At 43.6% G+C, this 24,530-nt stretch overlaps 1 protein-coding gene across 2 annotated transcripts in view; it reads right to left on the bottom strand.

Annotated features, from left to right (window-relative positions):
• The window catches only part of WDR62 (WD repeat domain 62), a 55,380-nt gene that overhangs the window by 5,332 nt on the left and 25,518 nt on the right, over positions 1–24,530 (bottom strand). Inside the window, exons 16-29 of one of the 2 annotated variants that reach the window (XM_075016641.1) lie at positions 23,342–23,417; positions 20,996–21,107; positions 20,188–20,251; positions 19,305–19,427; positions 16,775–16,908; positions 16,225–16,277; positions 14,891–15,094; positions 13,578–13,729; positions 11,248–11,372; positions 10,705–10,863; positions 8,551–8,677; positions 7,575–7,686; positions 5,689–5,755; positions 3,990–4,075 (exon numbers count right to left, since the gene is read on the bottom strand). In XM_075016641.1, coding sequence (XP_074872742.1) covers positions 3,990–4,075; positions 5,689–5,755; positions 7,575–7,686; positions 8,551–8,677; positions 10,705–10,863; positions 11,248–11,372; positions 13,578–13,729; positions 14,891–15,094; positions 16,225–16,277; positions 16,775–16,908; positions 19,305–19,427; positions 20,188–20,251; positions 20,996–21,107; positions 23,342–23,417 — 1,594 coding nt within the window. The remainder of the gene's footprint in view (positions 1–3,989; positions 4,076–5,688; positions 5,756–7,574; positions 7,687–8,550; positions 8,678–10,704; positions 10,864–11,247; positions 11,373–13,577; positions 13,730–14,890; positions 15,095–16,224; positions 16,278–16,774; positions 16,909–19,304; positions 19,428–20,187; positions 20,252–20,995; positions 21,108–23,341; positions 23,418–24,530) is intronic. The other variant, XM_075016642.1, reaches the window with a different exon arrangement.

Here is a 24,530-nt window from a genome sequence, read left to right as displayed (position 1 = left end):
CTCCTGTCTTTTTCTCCGTGAGGAAATACCTGGAGTAGAACCCTTTCCCGTGCAGTTGCTCCGGCACTCTTTCCACCGCCCCTATGAGCATGAGATGGTCCACCTCCTGCCTGAGCCTCGCTACCTGGGAGGCCTCCTGGAGGTGGGGCTTGGGTGGAGGTCGTGACGGTCGGAGCGACTGGAAGGGGATGGTGTACCCCGTGGCTATGATCTCCAGCACCCATTTGTCTGTGGTGATCCTTTGCCCCTGGTCGTAGAATGGTCGGAGGCGATGGTGGAATAGCCGCTTCGGATGACCTTGTGCGATGGTAGTGATGGCGCAGCCCTGGATCTGTATGTCAAACTTGTGGCCTTTGGCCCCGCCCCAAGGACGCACGGCTCTGTTGTGAGCGTCGCCTGGGAGTTCTGTACTGCTGGTGCTGTTGATGTCGCCCTTGCTCGTAACCCCTGTAATACTGGGGGCGCTGTTGCTGGTACTGGTACCGCCTTTGCTGAGGGTAGTACCTTTTCTTTGTGTATGGAGGGGTGTAAATCCCCAGGGTCCTGAGTGTGGCTCTTGAATCTTTACTGGAATGAAGGACCGAGTCAGTTGATTCAGCAAACAGCTTCTGCGAGTCGAAGGGAAGGTCAACTATCTTCGCCTGCAGATCCCTCGGTATACCCGAGGTCTGGAGCCAGGACTCCCTTCGCATCACCACTGCGGTTGCTGTGGAACGTGCTGCCATGTCCGCAACGTCCAAAGCAATCTGAACTCCCATCCTCGCAGCCGCGTAGCCTTCTTGTACTACGGCCTTGAGGACCGGCTTTTTGTCCTCTGGAAGCGAGTCCATGAGGGAAGTTAACCTGGAATAGTTGTCAAAATTATGGTTCGCTAAGTGCGCTGCGTAATTTGCCATTCGCAACGTTAAAGTGGAGGAGGAGTAGACCTTTCTGCCGAACAGCTCTAGCTTCTTGGCATCTTTGTCCGTTCCCCCTGTTTTAAATTGAGATGTTTTTGATCTTTGTTGCGAGGACTCCACCACCAGGGAGTTTGGCTGTGGGTGGCTAAACAGGAACTCCATGCCCTTCGCCGGCACGAAGTATTTCTTATCCGCTCTCTTTTGGACAGGCGGAATAGTTGCAGGGGTCTGCCATATCGTAGTGGCGGACTCTAAGATCGCTTCATCAAGCGGTATTGCTACTCTGGAGGAGGCCGGGGGTCTCAAATTTTTGAGGAGCTTATGGTGTTTCTCTTGCACCTCTGCTGTCTGGATGCCTTGTGTGAAGGCCACCCTCTTAAACAGCTCCTGAAACTGTTTGAGATCGTCCGTAGGATGGACGTCCCCCAGGGCCGTAGTCTCGTCCGGGGAGGAGAGCGAGGAACCGCTGGGGTACGTCTCTCTGGACCCTTCCGGTTCCTGCTGGTGATGGTACACCCTCTCGCTGGAGGTTTGCGAGGGAAAATCTCGGGGTTCCATGACCAGTCCCCCCTGAGATGCTTGAGTTTCTGTCCCCGGTCGCAATTGTCCTCGGGGGTACGAGATAGTTTGTGGGGATCTTTCCCTAGTAGATTGCCGATGGTGTGTATGCCCCGCGTGGTAGGGGCGACCATGGCAGTATAGGCACTGTTCTTGGGAAGGTGACCTAGACCACTCCCTTGGTGCGTACCCTCTGCGTCTGGGGGAGGGAGATCGTCGAGACACTGGAGAGAGCGATTTCGCATAATAGTCCAGTGGTTCAAACCCCAGGAAGGGTGAAGGTGGTGCCAGCCATGGCGAGGCTGGTTGTAAAAATGGAGAAGGGGGCTCCGGGTAGGCTAGGGGGGACCCCTGCCTTCTGGTTGGAGTCTGCAACATAAGCGGAGGGCTGTGAGAAAGCAGCTCCTCAGCCCTGTCCGGAGAGGGGCTGCAATGCCTCCTCTTGTGTGCAGCCTTCCCCCTCCCTGGAGGAGGTGACTCCGCCCCCTGACGCGCGGGGGATCCTAGCCCCGTCGGCACCGTGCTAGGCACGCTCGAAGGCGGTGCCGCACGTGCGGTGTCCTTCTGCGCCTGCAGGCTACGTGCCTGCGCGCTCTGCACCGCCGGTTCCCTGGGGGTCGGTGCCGCTGCCTGCGGTGCCGCCGGTACCGGCGCTTGTTTAGCCGCCGCCCTGCCTGCGGTGCGGGGCGGCTGGCTGATCATCGAAGGCTGAGCCGTTTCCACGTGGCTCTCCGTGCCGCCGCTGATCAGCTGTTGCTGCGGCTGGGGGCTGCGTGCTCCTCCCATCCCGCTCACTGTTGCTGCCGGCAGGGATCAGGCTGGAGAGACTTTCCTCCGTTTTTGCGCTGATGGAGTGAGGAAGGCAGCTTTCCTTTTAAGGGCCCCGGAGGGTCCCTCCTGCTGCGGCCGCTCCGGCACGTCTGGCTGGAGGGCCTTATCAAGAAGCAGCATTTTAATCCGCATCTCCCTGTCTCTTCATGCTCTGGTTGTTAATTTAGCACAGAAGGTGCATTTCTGTGCCACATGGGACTCCCCCAGGCACCTTATGCATAGACTGTGCCCATCGGACACTGGCATCGCCTCTCGGCAGGACTCACATTTTTTAAAGCCTGAAGAGGACATTGTTGGTGAGTCTTTGAGTTTTTAAGTGGGTACTTAGCACCTTCTTTGTGCTGTTTTCCCTGTCCGATGGCCTGCCTCAGCAGGAGGGCTGATGGCCGTAGCTCCTGGCCTCCGGCGCTGTTTACTGGGACTGGACTGAAGCTGTCTCGCTCGTAGTTTGTTTGTTGTTGTTTTTTTTTTGCAAAATAACAACCGGCTAACTCGTAGTAGCCTAAGTATCTGAAAAACTTTTAAAGAAAAACAGATAAAGTCGTTGAATACGCTATTTGGCCTTAGCCTAGTCGGATTCCGTCTGCAGCCGACGGCGGTTAAGAGGAACTGGCGGGGACTGGATCGCGCACATGGCCAGGAGCGCGCAAGGGAGCGGCGCACGCCGGCGCATGCGCGGTCCGGCAGAAACTGCTTGGAAGATCCGATCTGCGGCGCCGGGCAAGCCCGTCACCTATTGTGGAGCACCCACGGGGACACTCGAAGAAGAACTTCTGTTGTTTTCAAGACAGCCATGTGCACACCTTTCCTGCCCGGCTCCCACCCACTAAAATCAACCGGGGTTAGACAGCTAGAACTCCTTTCAAAATCTGGTCCCAACTTTCCATGTACGTGCACCTCTCCAGTTCAGGTGTGCAAGCACCAGAGGACCCACACCTGTCAGGTCTGTGGGTGTGTGCAATTCACCCAGCTCGTGCACAGCAGAAGGATGTGAAAATGTCAGCTGAAATACTTGCCCAAGATCACGTCAAGTCAGTTTTAGAGCAGGGATTGGAACACAACAATTTAGCACCAACTTCTGAGTTTAAATCGACTACAACTTTGAAGCCAAGATGGTGCCATACATGGACAATTTACAGGACTGAGTAGCCCAGATCTCTCTGCTATAGGGTTTTATACCTTGCTCTGAAGCACTGAGTACTGGCTGCTGTCACAGACAAGATACAGGGCTAAATGGACCCAGTATGGCCACTCCTATGACAAGCTATTATGGCACACCCAATCTGGATCAATCCCATTGTAAAGTCATCTAAGACAGTGCTTCCCAACTTTTCACTAGTGCAGACTCCCGATCACCCCCTCAAACCATTTGCAGAGCCTCATCAAAGCCAATTCTATCTTATTTTTTTCATGGCCCCATCTGCAGACCCCAAGTTGGGAACCACTGATCTAAGCAGCTTCAGTGGGCAAGAGAGTTAACACACACAACTACTTGACAGAGCTCCCTTATGCTAATCCAGGCATTAACAACAAATAGTATGCAGCCATTTGGATGCTCATCACCACCGTGAGTTAGAGGCTCTGTAATTCCACCAACAGGCAGGGGTTGTAGCAAGGATGTCGCAATTTGTTATTCCTTTCTGTGGCGCAATAACTTCACATGCTTTCAAGTTTATCACATTTCTCTACCCGACCCTGTACCTTGTCATAAAGTTGCAGTGTCTCCTGGAACCCGTTGCACAAAGGCTGCAAGCTCATTTCAAAACTTTTGATGAGGATCTGGGTTTCTGAGAATAAAAAAGATTTACTGTGTTTGGCCATGACATTTCCACCTCTGGAGCCTTCCCAGACAAACCACAGCTATAGTCTTCCATTATGTTAGCCAGCTATTTTCTTTAAATAGATGTGCAAACCTCTTCCAAGAGGGCTACAGGCTGAATCTCTCTAATCTGGAACACGCTCATCCAGCAACATCCTGGGTGCAGCCAAGTTTCCTGTGGTCCCATAAAATTTGTTTCCAGATACCAGTCCTGCCTCTCAGTGTCCTGTGCTGTAATTTAGCTATAATTTACCCTGAAATGTTTTCTAATAAAGATTCTCACAAGCAATCACAGGCTATACCTCAATACCACCAATCCTGAAACATTTCCTTGCATCAAACCCAGTTGCCAAATTTGTCCATTTGTTTATTCTGGGGATCCCATCACTGGACATAACCACATTAATTACAAGATCAGGGCTCATTCTCTTGTACCTCAATCAATATTATATATGCCATCATGTGCCAGCAATGCCCTTCCACAATGTGCATTGGGCAAACACTTTGCCAAAGAATGAATGGACACAGAGCAGACATTAGGAATCTCAGTACACATAAGCCTGTCAGTGAGCATTTCAGTGGACTGGGCCATTCTGTTAAAGACCTGAGAATATGCATCCTACAAAGAGACTTTAAAAGCGGATTACATAAGGAGATTTGTGAACTGGGGCTCATACTCAAATTTGACACATTAACATCTTGTTCGTACTAAGACAGCAATTATCTCACCCATTACAAGGACTCCCTTCTTCCTTGGATGTTCGTAAATATCTCAGGCAAGACACTTAATTTCCCTCACCCCCATCCTTCAGTTCTATGTAATTGATTTGTCAGATTTTTACTGCATTTTTTTTTTGGACCTCTGTGCTGTATAACTGAGTCTGGACTGGAAATGCCACAGCTATGAAGAACTGGGTCTGTCCCATGAAAGCTCATCACCAAATAAAACATTTTGTTACTCTTTAAAGTGCTACTTGACTGCTATTTTGTTTTGCCAGTCTAGTGAGACAACTACACACACAACAGATTAAGTGATGGGAGAGCTGACACAGCAGGCAGAGAGTTCAAGAGCTGAAATATCACAGAATGTAGTGGTGGAAGAAAACTAGTCTGTCTCTATATTGCTCATCACCTTCACGGGTGTACTCTCTGGTGTTGGGACAAAACAAAGCTACTTTGAATTAAAACAAGAGGAGCAAAGACAGGGCTTTCTGAAAAGAGGAGAGCAAACAATGCCACCTTGTGGAAACCAGGAAGGAGAGAGCTACTTTAGTAACAAAAGATTCAAAGCGCAGCTGATCAGATAGGCATGCCTTTCCTACCTATGTTGTCGCTGAATGTAACTGTCACCGAAGTGAAACCAAAATGTTTTCAGAAGCACTCAAGTTGGAAATTGTGCACAAGCTTTTCCAGACCTTTTCCCAACACACAAAAAAGTGCTAAATCATGTTTCCAGCCTCTTTTAAAAAGGCCAGCTGTATACTTCTGGGAACAAATGTGAAGCATACATGAGTCATTTTCCATGTTCTTCCCTCCCTAAATGAAGTATGCAGCTTGCCTTGCAAGCTATGAGCATCTGACCTGAGGGACTGCACGTGTTGGAGTCTGTTTTTTCCACCACAACAAGTGGCTTTTCTTCCAATGATTTCTAAAAAAATAAAAATAAAATTAACAGAAGAGTTGGAATAAGCCCATATCACAAAGATCCTAGTTTGGCTACTGCGTTTTTACAAAATTACAGAAGTCTGAAATCATCATCTAAGGTAGAATTTTCAAAAACACTCCAGTGGTTTTCATTTTTGAGATTAAAACTGATCTTTAATTTTAATTTCCTCTCAGTAAGAAGTACACCACATATTTTATACATCCTGGTTCTCATATTGTGCTACATGTGTCACTGAAGACGAACACAGAGGAAACCACACTTTTACTAGAATCCGTACTGACAACTCTCACAATAACAGCTTCATGGTTTCCCCACCAAGAGCAAGTAACATTGCTAAAAGAGGAAGAATACAAAAGCTGTTTGTACTGCAGCTCTTTATTTAAGGTCCTGTTTGGGTACTCCTTCCCATCACCATAGAATCTGCAATCTGCCTCATCTTTCATCGTGAAAGGCAACCTGTAATGGATTCAGATTACATGCCAAAAGGTGATTATCTTAACAGGTGATGTTACAAATGCTACTGGGCATCTGCAGCCCGGGGCTGCTTTGGGCATCATTCCTGGCGAAACAGATCCTCCAATCAGAGACTACCTGGTGTATCTGGGGTACATAAGATTTCCCATATCATCACAGTGTCTCAATGCCTCCACTTTATTATTTTTATTCTCTCAACACCCCTGAGAAGTAGGGCAGTGAATATCACACCCATTTGCACAGGCAAAACAACCTGAGGCACAGTTATGCTCTGGTTTAGACCCTCAAATGTATTTAGGCTTTTGATTTCGATGGAAGTTAGGAGCCAAAATACTTTGAAGATCTGGGCCTGTTGGACTTCTCATGGGTCACACAAAATGGCTGCAAAAGGATAAAGGGATTGGACCCAGGCCTCCCAGCTCTCAGACTCTAACCACTGGACCACTCTTCTCCACTTCATTTAATGCCATCTTTTCTGGCGAGCAACTGATTTTTTTTTAGGTTTCATGGCGCTTTTTTTTTTTTTAAACAGAAAAAAAACTAATATAAAAACATTTAAAAAGGACCAAATTTTATAATTAGTTTCAAATGCTGCTTATAAAAGTGATTCTAAACCTTGATTTGCTCGAACGATTTATTCTGCACAAAACTCTGTACAATTCCATACTTGTCATTTACATGGTTATGAATTTTCTAAAATTGTGATTTAAACAGGCCCCTAAAACTGTCTCTCACACTCCTCTCACCTGGTGTAATAAGACACACAGTGTTTCACTCAGCAGTTAAGTAGCACTTTAAAGACTAGCAAAATGGTTTATTAGGTGAGCTTTCGTGGGACAGACCCACTTCTTCAGACCATAGCCAGATCAGAACAGACTCAATATTTAAGGCACAGAGAACCAAAAACAGTGAGCAAGGAGGACAAATCAGAAAAAGATAATCAAGGTGAGCAAATCAGAGAGTGGAGGGGTCGGGGGGAAGGTCAAGAATTAGACATACTTGGTTCAATCTAATTCTTGACCTTCCCCCCCACCCCTCCACTCTCTGATTTGCTCACCTCGATTATCTTTTTCTGATTTGTCCTCCTTGCTCACTGTTTTTGGTTCTCTGTGCCTTAAATATTGAGTCTGTTCTGGTCTGGCTATGGTCTGAAGAAGTGGGTCTGTCCCACAAAAGCTCACCTAATAAACCATTTTGCTAGTCTTTGAAGTGCTACTTGACTGCTTTTTGTTTTGATAGTGCATAGACTAGCACGGCTTCCTCTTTGTTACTATTTCACTCAGAGTTCTGTACCAGGAAGGATGCTTTTTGGGCAAGATTAACATACCTCTGAATTCATGGGCTCACTAGATAATTTACTCTCTTCCTTAGCTTGGTCTCTTGTATCTACCGTACTTTGTGATTGCTGACGTGCTCGTGGAAGATAGGCAGCAGCAAACCTGGAGGTAAATATAAACACATCTGATTCAGGTTTTATCTGTCAGTTGAAGTTGTATACCAAGCCACCTCTATGAATGGCAAGGGGCTGTATCACAAAAGTCCTTAAATTACCAGCCAAGAGACAAAATATTTGTCAGTTTATATACATTAGATTATTGTATGTGGCGTTGGCCCTAGGTTGCTTGTTGGACAAAAAGGAATGAGGTACTATGTTTATTGGATCACATGAACTTACACAGAGCTCTTCAGATCCTTCAAAAGAGCTGAATCTAGTAATTTGGGTTGTGTTAGTTCTTACTGTTGCCAAGTACACTACTAAGATCCTATATGAATTTCCAAAAAAGATTACACCCTCAAGAGTCCATGCATGCTCCTTGCTAGAGCTCAGATGTTCAACTTGCATTTTAAAGCTTAGGATGAAACTTCTTCAGTGGAAGGCCCACAAGAGCAGCTGTCTTATGGATGTAGAATTTTTCAGAGGCACCTAATGGATTGAAATGATTAAACTGCACTGAACATCAGGGAGATTTCTAGTTTGAAATTGCTGAGGTGCTTTTATCCAGCTGTCCTGACCTAAAAATGCTAATGTGCATAGTTAGCAGCTGAAGTCATACCGAACAGTATCACTTTCTGAGAACTCAAATAGTAGACAAAAAGTGAATTAAAATAAAAAAAAAAAAAGTGGTCTGTGATTCATGGCATTTTACAGACAAGAAAGTCTCTACACCCAGTATCTTGTTATCTTCAATACAATGGTGAGTGATGCTCTCCGAGCATGATCTACTGAGACGGACCAGTGAGCGAAACGGGGAAATAACCAAGTGAAAAGACATATTTGGACCCAGGAAAAATGCTGCACCTACCTGCTGTTTTTCTGGCAGCGCGAGAGAAATCTTGCAGAAATACTCAAACGTGGATTCAAGAACAGGTTTTTTCCATCATCCTCATCTTCAGGTGGCTTCAAATCTTTTAAACAGCCATCAAACTTTTCTGTGTTTCAGGAGAGAGAAATATTCTCAGTGAACAGTTCTGATTCCCTAGTTCCACTGCTCTACAATCATAGATCAATAATGAAAGAGTTCAGGAGGAGAAAAAAAAAAAAGATCATGTTTATTAGGGTAGTACTCATGGACCAACTGAGAATAGGGTCCCATTGTACAATAAACACAGGAGTACACTGCTGCAAAGAACTTACGGTCAAGCACACTGGACACCCAAGAGGGAAAGAAAAGGGATAGAATATTTAGGCAGATTGACCACCTTGAGAGAAACAGAGAGAGAGTGTAGAAATCAGATAATGAAAACAATTCTGTGCTCCGATCTAGCAGTTTTATTATCTGATTTCAAATATGGACTCAAATGTGAAAAGCAAAATGATTTCAAGATTGGACCATGGGTTTTGTGGCTCAAGAGAGTGAATCACATGCAATCTGGATGGGTCCTGGCATGGACTACACTTTTCAAGCCCCAGTACTGCATGCATTCCAAATACTGGATACATTAATAAAGGCAATCACTAAAGCTTTGCATGAAGCAATTTCAAGGTTGATGCTAGAAGTGAAGCTTCTTGAAATACCTCCAAGAAAGCCCACAAGCAATTAGATAGGCTGTGATAATACTTCTATCTTTGAGTCATACATGACAGTTATTTGTATGTGGTCCAGAAAGCCAATACAATTCCAAATGAAGTGTGAATTGACCGCTTTTCATAAATTTAGTTTAAAATACAGTAATGATGATTCAAGCACACAGGTACAGAAGCATAACATTTGGTTATGCTGAAAAGTGCCAATGACTTGTATTCAAGAACAATCCCAGACTTGAAGCCAGTGGGAGTGTGCCAAACATTCTTTCACACTCAAAGGAGGTATCAAGCCCCTTCAGGTGTTTAAAAACTGCTGCTTTGGGCAGTTACCTCTCATTGTCAATAGGCCACACAGTAGCTCAGAGATGAGCTGTATGGGCTGAGGGATGTCCCTGGCTGCAGGCACAGGCTATGAGAAGAGCTCTCACTAAGTTTTTTGGTGGCTTCAGAGAGTGGCCATCAAATCAAGCTGGTGACCATGGACAGTGTTGTCTAAAATATTTAATTTTAGGAAAATTAAAGATGCACATACACACATCAAATCGTTGCAATTTATTTATTACTAGCTAACCAACTAGTCTGCTGCTGTGAAAAGTTATACTTGTATGTCTGTTAATATTTTTCAGAACCTCCCAGGGAAGTTAATATACAAGTATCACTTTCACAGCATTCCCTTTACTCAGCACCAGCAAGCCCATGGACAAATTAAGCTCTGGAGGAGAAGGTGGATGAATAGGCAGCTGGGACAAAAAGGGATGGAGGAATGCAGTGGGGATCCAGAGCAATAGGGAGGGAAAGGGAGTCAGGGGGAAGCCAAAGTCTGAAGTTCAGAGCATGGGACCCCAGGATGGAGCTTGAAGTCCTGAGGCCATAGCCCAAAATCCCAAGGCCACGCCTGAAAGCCCCACAACTGGGGCCCAAAGCCATGAGGCCAGAACCTGCTGCTCTGCCATATCAGGACTGAAACCCAAGTCCCACCACACAGGAGCAACAGGGAGCTTTTGCTTGGGGAAGTGCCTGTTGTTTTGCTCCCTTCCACCTCCAAATCACCACCCACAAGACTGTGGGTGCAAGAAAAGCCCCTGGAGGTGGCACTTGAGAAATGCTGGACTAGAAGACTGGTTGTAAGCTGTACGAGGTATGTAGGTGTAGGAGGTAGAAAGCCAAAGGGAAAATGCTAGAAGAGTGACACAGAGGAAGCAAAAGGGCTTCCTGGGCACAGAGCCCACTAGAGGGGACTTCTGAGAGAGAACACGTTTGATTCAATTACATGCAGCGAAACTGGACCCTTTGGAGATTTTCTGCACGTAAACCAAAACCACAAAAGCATATACTCAACTTGTATCAAATTTCTCATCTTATCAGAGACAACCCTGCAAAGTCCCAAATTTTGCCTAATCACTTTATAATTTATTTTGTGCTTAGTTGGTACCTTCATCATGGGCATCTGCCAAGGTCTCAAAATGATGTTTCAGGTACTTCTCTTGTTCTGGTGTTTGGGGTAAAGAACTGCTTTTCTGGAAGTTCCCATCCAAATCAGTTGCTTCTATTTCCACATCCAATTCTTCATCTGAGCTCAAGGAGTCTTCATCTAGCAATACATTACACATAAGGAAAGAAAAGAGCTAAAGAGAAGATGCACAGGAAATGATAGTGGAGTCTGGCACATGTTAGGTTTTCTATTTAAAAAATATCTTATTACAGGCAGATGTATAAATAGGTCTTTAAGCCTCTAATCAAACACTGCATGTGAGCATGCCTGTGACTTTAAGCCTGCAAGTAGCCCCTAACTAGTCACAGGTTCAAGATCACACACAGCCTTAAGTGCTGAATTAGGGCCTTATCCTAGGAAACAGTTTTAAACACTTGAAAAGCTGCCATGGATTTACAACTCCATACAAATATATTTTAAAGCCACAACCCCCTGCTTTAGTATTCTAAAGGCTGGTTATGCTGTTATATTTTTAAACCTTACCTTCCCGTTGTCGATCAAATCCAGATGTTTCACAATCTAGAGAAGTGATGGGGCAGCTTTTGTCTTTGCCGTTATTGACTTCCTTCTGATAAACAGGCTGAAGATGCAGCTCCTTCACATATTTTCTTGAAAAAGAAATTAAAAAACAAAAAGAAGCAGCAGACTGACATACTAGAAGTCTCAATCTCCAAAGTGCTGTTAAAGCACTGGCTTTATGACACACACAAGAGTTGGTATATTGGCCAGAGAAGGCATTTCACCGCTAGGTGAATCAAATACACATCAGCTTTCTTCAGCCAACAGATACTAGATTTTGATCTATGTTATATGACTTGACAATTCCAGTCTAGCTTCTCACAGATGGATAATACTGACGGGATCTCTTCCCCCTTCCCATTATTCTAGCTGAAAAGGTACAGGAGGAAGGATAAGGTCAAAGGCCTATGTCTTCAAAGATATCTAGGCTCCTGAAGTTCATTGATATGAATGGAAGCTGGGAGCCAAAATATCTTTAAGGCCCTACTCCACACTGCCGCAGGCCTTTGATCTAAGTAATTTCAGCTATGTGAATAATGTAGCTGAAGTTGACATACTTAGGTCTGCTTACTGCAGTAAGTCAGTCAACAGCTGATGCTCTCTCATTAAGGCCGCTTATTTTTCTGGATTTGGTGGAGCACCAGAGTCAAGGGAAGGGTGCTCAGAGGTCGATTTATCAGTTCTACACTAGCCACACTAAATCAGCCTGCACCAGATTGATCGCTGCCCACTGAACCATTCTGTAGTGAAGACATGTCCTGAGAATCATGGCCCTGCTGCTCTTGGGGGCTAAAATACTCTCAGATAGGTATCGTCCAGACCAGTGGATTAGCAACAACAAGAGGGAATGAACCCTTGGAAGATAAAATTTCAAAACTAACTTATTTCAGTGTGTTTGAGCATCATGAAATAACTACAACACAAATAAGTATATTAGGTTGATAGAATAGCTAGGGATTCCATCTGTCATCTGTTCGTCAGCAATAAGGAACCATTACTCTAATCTAGCAGATACTTTGTCACCCTTTCCTTCTCTGTCAGGAAGTTTTCTGAGTCATCTTTGAAACCAAGAGCTGGATATTGACCAGGCAAGCTGGACAGAAGGGAAAGTAGCAGGACAAGAAAGAGAAGAGTAACCAGCAATAATTACAGATAATTAGTTTTAGTTTGTCTTTTCTTCACCAGATCTAGGAGAAGAGGAGATCTACCACATAATAAACTGAACAGCTTTGCAGAAAGAGATCAGAAAAAAAACTGAGGACCAACTCCTGTACCTTACATACTCAAACACTGTGACCAGATCTCTAAGAAAGTTATCTGCAAGCTAGTGAATGAGGCAAGCACTACCTCGTGAAAGAAGGGCAAAGACACATGCAGCTGGACCACTGCCCTAAGGTTTGGTCTACATTAGACCCTTACAGTCAATGGCAGATTCATCATCATCTCTAGCTACACGCTTGCCATAGCTAGAACTGCTTATCTGCAGTGAACTGTAAGGTCTGTTCTCACTGAGGGAGGTTGATAGGAGTGTTTCTCTCAATCAACCTCCTTTACTCCTTGCAAGGGGAGTTTACTGCAGACCCCAGAGTGATTGATTTCACGCATGTTTACCAGATGTGCAAAATCTAACTCTGGGAGATCGACTCTTCCACCCGGTAAGTGTAGAGATACCCCAAGTGGAGTATCAATTGCTCACAGCACGAATGGGGGAGGAGCAACTCATCACATGAAGTCAAGTTTATCCAGCTGGTTTCCCCCAATCGGCCCAGCAAGAGAGTGGTTTGATTGCTTTCTGACCTAACTAGAGCCTAATACATTAAATATTCTGCAACACAAATAGACATCTATGGTCCTTTGGCAACTGAAGAGTTTAATATTGCCTACTCACAACAAAAGATATGGTGATACACGAAGGAGGTTGCTAGACAACTGGCTACATACAAAGCACTAAAGAGGACACGTCCCATTTTCCGATCCCCAGCTGACTTTCTCCACCATAAGAAACAGATTAATATGTCTTGCAATAATTACAAAGCACCTAGGAGCCCTTGACATAGTCCAGGGCCCATTGTGCTGGGTGCCTTACAAACACCAAGAATTACAAGTACTTTAGGGAGAATAATTCCAGATCATACAAAATACTCTTCCTAGAATACCTACAAACTGCTAAGATTTCTTTATAACAAATGAACACCTTGCTACAGCTCTGCAAACAACTTGAACTTGGCACAAAGGAAGAGAGAGCTAATACAAAAATAGATGAACATCTAATCTTACTGTGTAACAAAACTAACCTTTCTGCTTCCATGGAGCTGTCCCCAGCCTGTGCATCATATATGCTGTTTCCACTAGTTTCAAGAGATTCAGACTCCTGATTCGTCTCATCCTCTGAGAAGAGGACTGGGTGCTTGAAGTCCTCAATAACATTGCTAGGGGAATTCTCAGTCTGTAAGAAATATGAAGCTTTATCTCTTCTTGAAATGCAAGAGGTTCTCAAGGTATGATTGGCCTGCAGACTTTAACGATATATCACATCTGCTTTACAAGTAGAGGTCTGACTGCAACTTGCACTCGCACACTTGTGCCATAATCTAGCTAGTGCAACTAAAAATAGCAGTTACAACCTGGACCACAGCTCAGGCTCAGAATGTGAACATGTATCTGGAATTCTAGCCAGGCTTGCACAACCCATGCTGCTGTGTCTTCACTACCATTTAAGTTCAACAAGAAGTCTTGTGGCACCTTATAGACTAACAGATATTTTGGAGCATAAGCTTTCGTGGACAAAGACCTGCTTCATCAGATGTTGCATCTGATGAAGCGGGTCTTTGCCCACGAAAGCTTATGCTCCAACATATCTGTTAGTCTATAAACGTGCCACAAGACTTCTTGTTCTCGAAGCTACAGACTAACACGGCTACCTCTCTGATACTATTTAAGTTGTGTTTGTTAAATTAAACATAGCACAGGTTAGCCTACCTGTGCTCAATCACACCTCCAACTGCACCATAGACATACCTGGAGATGTCTGGAAGTGGTTCTTCATAGAAGGTAGGGTAGATATAAGTGCTCAGAAGTCAAATTTATGACTAAGTAACAAGTACAATAAAAAAGGGATATTGTCAGAATTGAAACAGATTCAGAACAAAGGGTGTGTCTATACTTATATTCCTCTTTCGAAAGAGGTATGCAAAATGAGATAAATAAAATGCAAATGAGGTGTAAATTTGCATTCATCACCTCATTTGCATATTCCAATTTCAAAAGAGCTTCTTTTGAAAGAAGAAAGCCAGTGTAGACGCTGCCCTTTCAAAAGTAAACCCATCTTTGAAAGAATCCTTCTTCCCTTTATTTAATGGGAAGAAGGATTCTTTTGAAGATACGGTTTAGTTTTGAAAGAGCAGCATCTACACTGGCTTTCTTCTTTCAAAAGAAGCTCTTTTAAAATTAGAATATGCAAATGAGGTGACGAATTTGCAAATTTATACCTCGTTTGCATACCTCTTTCGAAAGAGGAATGCAAGTGTAGACACACCCAAAGTGACTTTAGTTCTCTGAAAAGGACAACTGAAACCATCTTAACAATAAGCAACACAGGCTCACTAACCTCCAAGAGCAGTTGGTCCAGATTCTTTGGCTCAAGTTCAGCATCACCCAGGAAGTCATTTTTTATTGGGGTAAAGTAACTAATCTCCGTGTCTAAAAGGGTTTTAATTGGATCTTTGTCGGCACGTTCCGCCCATCGTCCCTGTGGCTGGTAATTCACCCTTGGATTAAATGTCATGCTGTCCAAATTTTCTGCCTCTCCCAGCTACAGAAAGAAAATTTTCCAGGTTTAAATACTCTGTGTGGCTTCTATGGATCAAATGTAATTGCAATAATTTGTTCAGTTCTCAGTTAAGTATGAAATGTGTAGACAAAATATTTTAAGAACAAAAGCAGCATGTATGAGAGAAAATTCACTGTTTTACTTAGCTGCCAAAACATCTGTTTGAGATCAGAGGGCTATGCATTTGGAGAACTGCAGTTAACAGGTTAAAAGGAAAGGCATTTCACTGAACATTCTAACAAAAAAGCCCATGCTTATTGGTAGATAACGTTTTACTAATATAGAAAAGGCACCTCCACACCGTAGATGACCTGCCTTGATTGAGGGGCTGGGGGGGGGGGAAAATACCCAGACACTATTAAATCCATTGCTATTGTAAGAGCATTTACCTCACCCCATGGTCTAACTGTTTTACGATGGTTTCAGAACCTTCAACTCAAAGTGGGCACCTGCAGAAGCAGTTTAATGATGGAGACCTCTTAAAAAACCCTCAGATGCCTTGCCCTCTTTTAGTCAATTGTCTAGTTAGACAGTATGACATATTTCTTTCTAAGTGCCCAATTGTCTCTTCAATAATTGTTTAGAGTGCTACCAATGAGACAGAAATACAAGTTTAATGATCCTGCTCTGACTGTTCAGTGCAACCTTGAATGGGGCACCAATAAAAATATCTGCAGAGTCAGAATCATAGGTCAAATAACTCACCTTTCATACAGCTGATGTTAGATTTGACGTACCTTTGCTCCAGCCCTGCTCATGAGTATTTTTAAGGCAAGGGAGAGTACACAGCCAGCAATCTGTGGCTATCATGGTTAGAAAGGGGATGTGTGGAGGACACCACCACATTACCACCCAGTTCAAAGACAGATCTTTTGATGAAAAGCGTAAGAGTGATACAATCTTTAATGTAACTATCACAACATCCCAGTGCTATGCTCACCATTGTATAACTGTGGAAGAGAGAGGCTAAGTGACTTTTCCAAGCTTACACAAAAAGTCTGTGGTGGAGGAGAGAAATGAACCCAGGTCTCAGGTAACTTCACTAGCCACTGGATCATCCTTCCTCTCAATCAAAGCCCTTTTACACTGATACACGATGGTGCCCAACTTACCAGTCTCTTTGCCCACATAGGCAGCTTGCCATTAGTTAGTATGCAGGTGGGATCTGGAAAACAAAACCAAGTGACTGTTGAGATAAGTAAGAAAGCTTGTGCTGAGAAGCATTCCCTGCAGGGGAATGGGCTGACAGGTATGGGAACTTGTGATGTCTAGTCCTGCCTGAAAAAAATTCAGGCATAAGGAGCTGACTACAAAGGGGCTTTTAGTTGGCAGAGATATCTTGCGTGGCTATGCTAATTAGTCCTGGGATTATGCTAATGAACATCCATTTGGAATTGCAAGACTGCTGATTACCATGAAGTTGCCAGGAGAACATGTCAGAGTAGCCCCAGCCACTGCGTTTTAACCACAGGAACATACTCCCACTTTACTGACGTTTAAAAGACTCCCTGACCATCTAGAATATTTTTTATTCTCCCCATTCTCTCAGTGATTCTCCAACTATGTTCCAAGATGCTCAGGGTGTAAAAGCAGGAGAGCACGGAAGACCACAAACTTATATAAGTATCACAACTGATTGACACACGAAGCTAAAGAGCATGCCTGTGTCACCGTCTTCTTTGGCTGGAGTCTGCAGAGAGGACTCCTCTTCCTGCTCCTCATCCGTTTCAGAGTTGGTTGGTTCTTCTGCCTTCTGGGACATCCCTCCACTTGGCACAGCAACGTAAGTCTCCCGCCTGCGAAACGTTATAAGCGTACAGACATTACCCACATCCTCACTCCACTCAGCTGTTCTAGTTACACACGCATCCCTTACGTTAGAAAGTTCCAGATTAAGATGAGACAGTGGTGGCCACTCTCCCCAGCCCAAATTCAGACTACCAGCCCAAAACATCATTAGGCAGCACAGCACACATTTGGACAACCATTGGGCAAAAGCTGTAGGTAAGGCCATGTGGGCAATACTTGCTGCTATGGAGCCCAGCTTTAGGCACAGAGCACTTCTTCCTCCTGATTATCTGCTCCCCTGCTGTACTGAAGCAAGTAAGAAATAGGCTACATCTACACTAGCCAAAAACTTCGAAATTGCCATGCAAATGGCCATTTTGAAGTTTACTAATGAAGCGCTGAAATACATATGCAGCGCCTCATTAGCATGTGGATGGCCGCGGCACTTCATAATTGATGCGGCTCGCTGTCACGTGGCTTGTCCCGACGGGCTCCTTTTTGAAAGGACCCCCGGCTGCTTCGAAGTCCCCTTATTCCTATATGCTCATAGGAATAAGGGGACTTTGAAGTTGCCAGGTTCCTTTCGAAAAGGAGACCCATCTGGACGAGCTGTGCAGCGGCGAGCCACGTCAATTTCGAAGTGCTGCGTCCGCCCGCATGCTAATGAGGCGCTGAATACGTATTTCAGCGCTTCATTAGTAAACTTCAAAATGGCCATTTGCATGGCAATTTCGAAGTTTTTGGCTAGTGCAGACACGGTCACGGTGGGCAGCTATATTGCAAAAAGGCAAACAGTGCCTCCCAGAATCATGTTTGCCTTTTTTGCAATATAGCTGCCCACCGTGACCGTGTCTGCACTAGCCAAAAACTTCGAAATTGCCATGCAAATGGCCATTTTGAAGTTTGCTAATGCAGCGCTGAAATAAGTATTCAGCGCCTCATTAGCATGCGGGCGGACGCAGCACTTCGAAATTGACGTGGCTCGCCACTGCACAGCTCGTCCAGACGGGTCTCCTTTTCAAAAGGAACCTGGCAACTTCAAAGTCCCCTTATTCCTATGAGCCTATAGGAATAAGGGGACTTCGAAGCAGCCGGGGTCCTTTCAAAAAGGAGCCCGTCGGGACAAGCCACGTGGCAGCGAGCCGCATCAATTATGAAGTGCCGTGGCCGCCCGCATGCTAATGAGGCGCTGCATATGTATTTCAGCGCTTCATTAGTAAACGTCAAAATGGCCATTTGCATGGCAATTTCGAAGTTTTTGGCTAGTGCAGACACGGTCACAGTGGGCAGCTATATTGCAAAGAGGCAAACACGATTCTGGGAGGCACTAACAGGAGTGCCGTAAGTAAAATACAAGAAATAATTCTTCTGCTTGACTCTGTGCTGATTAGGCCTCAACTGGAGTATTGTGTCCCATTCTGGGCACCACATTTCAAGAACGATGTGGAGAAATTGGAGAAGGTCCAGAGAAAGGCTACAAAAATGATTAAAGGTCTAAAGAACATGACCTGTGAGGTACAACTTAAAGGATTAGGCTTGTTTAGTTTGGAAAGAGAAGACTGAGTGGGGACGTAATAACTTTCAAAAACCTAAAAGGTTGTTACAAGAAGGAGGGAGAAAAATTATTTTTCTTAACCTCTGAGGATAGCATAAAAAGCTTAATTTGCAGCAAGTGAGGTTTAGGTTGGACATTGGGAAAAATCTCTTAAGTACCAGGGTGGTTAATAAGTGGAATAAATTGGCTAAGGAGGGTGTGGAATATCCATCATAGAGATATTTAAGAGCAGATTAGACAAACACTTGTCATGGATGGTCTAGATGGTGCTTGGTTCTGCCATGAGAACAAGGGACTGGACTTGATGAGGTCTTGAGAATCTCCCAGTTCTAATATTCTATGATGCAGTAGCAGCAGCAGTAAGTGGGATGATGGCTGGGTACAGATAGTACAGGTGTCTCTGTACTAGCCCTCGGCTTGTCCAACTCTCCCAGATACTACTCATTTATGTGCTTCAGAAAAAACTTACCCAACCCCAGTGACCCACTCCCCCACAGCCCGTGCCCCTACTTGAATCATACCAGCTATCCATCGGTAGGACTCAGTACCCCAATTAACCCAGACACCCACTTGTAACACCCCCACCCCCAAGATATCTTCCTACTCTTACCTTCCAAGTTTCGTGCAGCTTCCTTTCCCACCCCCAACCACTGCTTAATCATAAATTTAGCTTTATGGTCATCTGCAAATTATTCAGACAGCCACATCAGCTCACTGCTTAATTTGCATAAAAAGGTCAAACACGGAGCTGCCTATAACTTAAAATTATTAGCAATACTAATAGAAGTATTATTTACTACAGCAGAATCAAATTACTAACATGCAGTTAACGAAAGCCCACTGTAATACCTGATTTGATTAGCCCAGTTTAGTTCCCTGGCTTTCCTCTGTTGTTGTATTTGATCAAGCTCTACCAAGTGCTGTTTCATACAGTTCGTAATCTCCGGGCCAAGATGCCATATAAACACACAACTGTTGATAAAAAGGTTTGTTTAGCACCTTAAAAATTCTGAGGTGTCTTGCATCTCTGCACTACATTTCAGACTAAAAGACTCCCAAAGAGGTTTACCAAGGCCAGTTCTTACAAATTAATGAATTTGTCTCAAATCCCAATGGAGTCTCTTGCCATTGGTCATCAAGTCAATTCACTGAGCCAGAGCTCACCTAGAATCACCCAGAGATATTAAGTAAAACCAAAATCCAGCACCCTCAAACCAAGCCAAAGATACTCCAAACATCATCAAGCTTTAAAAATAGAGCCAGAACTACCAGTATCACCTCACCTGTTCACATCATCAGATTCAGCTCCAACCTGGTTCACCCAATCCAACTCCCAATGAACCCAGCATTAGTAAAGACAGATTTTAGCCTTGACCTGATGATGCCTCCACGGCAGTAGCAACAGCGAGAGCTGTAGCACAGACATGGTGTGGTTTAACAACTATCATGTTGTCTACATAGTAAATTTTAAAAGCTGCACCCTGGCTACATTGCGGCGTCCACCGTTGATACTGATTTGCGTAGTATAGGATAAACCTGGACACACAAGATGGCCATTCACATTGATGGCAGCTTGCTCAGGGTCAGCGCCTATTCCCTTCCCTCCTATCCTCCTCCCTCATGAATGATATCTCACTGAGTAAACATGTTAAAATATTCATAGGTACCCTACTTTGGTACCTTCCTTTTCAAAGCAGGTTTGGCATAATGCTATTTTGTGGTACACGCATACCTGTCTCCTGAGACTGTGATTAAGTGCTTGCAATCATAGGTAAACTTCATCCCAGTTACTATTTCTATAAACACAAAAATTAACTATTATTGGTCTCCGCTTCAGAAGACAATGAATATGTGTAGTAATTATTTGTACTATTGGAGATGATTTTCAGAACAAAAAGCATATTCTTTGTTTGCTACGAAATGACTGAAGCCACAGTTGATATAACTAGAGGTCTAGCCTGATTTGAATTTGTTTAATCATATTCCTCTTCTATCATTTAAATAGTCCTAGTTAAGTCATAAGCTACTAATGGTAAATTCCTGATAAAATGTTTAGTTTCCTAGAGTATTAGATTTCTGGATACTAGGAATTTTATATGAACGCAGTAAGTCAGAATGCAGGTTTTGATATCTTACTGAATGCTCTCATCTACAGTAAGTGTATTATAATATTTCTAAAAGATTTGGAAAAAACATTTTTCAATGTGTGTGCTGTGCTTGGATTTGTAAAAATGTTTTAAAATATAATGTGGGATTAAATGAACTATGTAACTAAATAGAGCTGGTTAAGATACTTTCATTAAATTAATTTTAAAAAATGTCCTTTTTTACTTTTGCTGCTAACTGTGCTTCACGGTTTAGAACACATATTTGTGATAAAGTATCATCTGAGGAATTGTTAGCTAGGATAATGCTTCAGGGAAACCTTTAATAGTTTGGTAGTTTTCAATTTCACAACTGAAATGGCTAATGGAAGTGATTGATTCTAGATTAAGTGTTCTTGAAATAAGCTAATTTAAAGATAAAATGGAAAAGCACACCTGAATGACCAAACATTTTTGCAACACACTCGCCGGAATGGAAGTCAATGATTGAAATACTCTTATCAGAGCAACTGGTTGCTAGAAAAGTTCCCGAGGGATCCAGCTGTACCTGCAGAAATAAGACATTTCCATATGCTCACATAAATTTTTTCATTGTGAGAAAATGCATATCCTCCTTCCAGAACCTAAAGAGCACCTGTAATTGCAATGTCCAGGCAATTTCAACCATACATTATGGAGTTATACCTATTTACCACTGTGGGAGAATTAGAAACTGCTGAACTGGTTAAAAAAAAAACCCACACAAGGAGAAGAAATGTTGCCTTGGAGGGATTAATACTCCAAAAGGTTTGAAGGAACAGATGGAGCAGATTCAGATTTCTGAATAAAAGTAGATGAGCTGCTCCAGCAAACCTACCAAATGGCTGGACTTTGAGACAATCTGACAACTAAATGGATAAGTAGAACACTCAAGGTGGGAGCGGGAGCAAGATATTTCCTACAGGGGAAACGGATCAGACATGCTGCACAGTATGCCACACAGACCCAAAAACAGAACAGAGAAACAACGGCAACTGGCACTTCTAAAAACTTGTCAGTGCAGCTCTTGATAGCCCACATTCAGCTTTGGGAGGAGCTGGAATATTGAGTAAGCCCCTAGGTGTGGTCAATAATGGTTGCAGAATTTGCAGCTTTAATGCTGCAGAAGTATAAGGTGAAATGCAGGGAACGTGCGCTTCCTGTTTGTGGATTTGCAGGAGGCTGATGACAGAGTTCCTATAGAACTGTTAGGGTGGTGTCAGAACATGCAATCAGGTGGACACCCAGCCTGAACCTGTCACAGACATGTAGAAGGGCAGCACAATAGTGAGAAGCAACTGCAGTAACTGACTGTGAGAGTAGGTCTACATCAAGGACCTACAGCCCATTCCTATTTCTGTTTGTAATGGGCTCCTTGGTGCAAAAGATTAAAAAAAAGGCTTCACAGAAAAAGCTTTTCACTGGATGTTATGTTGTGCCAGGAAAAGAAATATAAACTGGAAGAAGACCTAGAACTATGGAAGGCTGCATTGACAGCAAATGCCTTAATCTGCTGACAAAAGTCAGAACATGTGAAATCTTTTATTCAGAGAATAGAGATGTCAGTAAAAATAGATGTTACAGAATTAAAGTCTGTGCAACAATTTAAATATCTCAGTTCAGTGTCGAGACTTAATGGAAATGTTAGGATGCTGGGGGCTGCATGACGTGTGCCAACAACACTGGCCAACGAGAAGGAGAGAAGAACAACCACATTGCATTTCCAAAATTAGAAGCCTCACATGAACGCTAAGTAAGATGAGAGGTGATACCCTTTCACTGTGTAGTCTATGAATTATGATGCAGGTAGCTTCATCATCAGAAAGCAGAGGGAGTACTGAGTGAGATAGCAGGGCTACGTGAGACAATGAAATATGGGATATGCTGGCCACAGAGTACAAGAGCTTGCAGTCTTGGGATGACAATGAGAGAAACCTGACAGTGGCGGGGGAAGTGCTGAAGGAGTACAAGAAGAAAGTTGGTGTCATCCTGGAAGGTGTACTTGACAAGAACACTTGAGAGACTGAAGAATAAGAGAAACTGACTCCAGTTGACAGGACAAGGAAAAGAAAGAAGAAATGGTTTCATCCAAACCAGGAGAGTATTATGACCTCTGCCTTGCTAATCATAGGGAGGGAAAGATCATGAGACCTACTGCAGGGGCCATGCCCACATAATGATGTGTGCATCTTCCACAGAGCAACCTTAGCGAGCAGATGGCTGAAAATATATTTTCTTGACCAACTTCTTTTGGCGAAAGAGACAAGCTTTCAAGAACCGCAACCTGAAAAAGAGCTTTGTATAGCTGGAGAGCTTGTCTGTCTCACCAACAGAAGTTGGCCCAGTAAAAGATGCTCTCTTACCTATGTTGTGGCTCTAATGACCAGGGAATCAACTCTAGTACAAACAGAGCAGACTCAAAAGTGAGATCACATAGCATTCTGACTGGTTGTCAAAGTTGATGGGACTTTCCAAGTGAGAATTTCCATAATGATTACATGATTCTTTAAAGGATCGTTCATGTGGTCTTGATGCTTTGGGAAATTTCCCATAATACCTTGCAAAACACTACGATAGGTTTCATCTGATTGTAAATCTGGAAGCAATATCATTGTAATCTGTCTACATCAGATTCTGCATCTTTAGAATTGAGGCACACAGACTTGCCACAAATAAAACATTATGCTTTAAATTTCATATAAGTGAACCCCTAGCACAAGTTTCAACAGAGCATTTTAAAAGCTGCAGCAGCTACTGGCTTACCTTTAATAATGACCCATCATCACCTTGTGATCCCTTGTAGCACCACTTTTGTTTCCCGCTGACAGTGTTGTATACTCTGCAAGAAGGTGATTCCTTATTTTAACTATGTGCAGTAGACAAGTGACTTGACTGAGTTAAGACCTGCCTTCCATGCACCCATAACAAATGGAACAGGGCCACTTTACCATTTAGTTTTCAGGTCAAGAAAGGCCTTAATAAAATATCTGCTTATTATAAAATCACAAAGCAGCTAAACTAAAACACACTTCTGCAATTTGCCCCGGGCTTCTACACACACCATTTATGTCAGTACAATATGTGTAGCACAAGGGTGTGAATAAGCCACACCCCTCAAGTGATAAAAGTTACTCTGACTTAAGTGACAGTGTGCATAGCCTACGTTGGCATGAGGTCTTCTCCCACCAACACAGGTATCACCTCTTGTGGAAGTGGATTTATTATGCTGACAGGAGAGAGCTCCTCATCATTCTAATGTAGACTAGCCCCTAGTCTCTGATATCCCAAACATCTGCACTTCACGGTGGGAGGCTGGGTGCGGGGGTGGGGGGAAGTGAGGCCATAAATCTCTAGACAATAATTCTGCTTGAACTCGTATGCACTTAGCCACGTGTGGGTCCTTACAGATGTCACCTTTTGGCAACCTTACGGAAGTTTGTTCCCACTTCTCTAGTGTAGTTGGACCTTCTGAGAAGGGAAAATCTGTTGGGTTATTTACAAACCGTATTATTTAAAAGACTGACTTGACTGTTTGCAGAAAATCTGGTTAGATGTGAGTTCTAGTCCTATACACCAAGAAACTACTCCAAAATAACACAGAATTATCTGTAAATGGCAGTTTTAGTTTATGTATTCCAGATGTTTTAAATTGCATTTATTCTCTCAATCTGTTTGCAGTTTTTGTTGCAAGTTGTATCATGTTTTACTTATAATTCTTCTTCATTACCACCTAGATTTCAAAAGGGCAAAAAACTGTGCTAAGCAATTTCTAAACACTCAGACAGATACAACCTGTCTCAAAGAGAGTACGATATATACACAGTTTCTATAATGAACGCTTATTCCATATATGGAGGACAACAGATAAACTTTGTTATGCTACCTGGCTACAGTAAGGCCTTTGGAAAAAGCGTGGGGCAAAGAGAGTACTCTAATGTTGTGGAAAGCTTGC

This window comes from Carettochelys insculpta, chromosome 22, assembly GCF_033958435.1.
Source record: "Carettochelys insculpta isolate YL-2023 chromosome 22, ASM3395843v1, whole genome shotgun sequence".
NCBI classification, from domain to species: Eukaryota; Metazoa; Chordata; order Testudines; family Carettochelyidae; genus Carettochelys; species Carettochelys insculpta.
The sequence above is the reverse complement of the archived record's forward strand: the minus strand, read 5'-3'. Positions and strand labels throughout refer to the sequence as shown.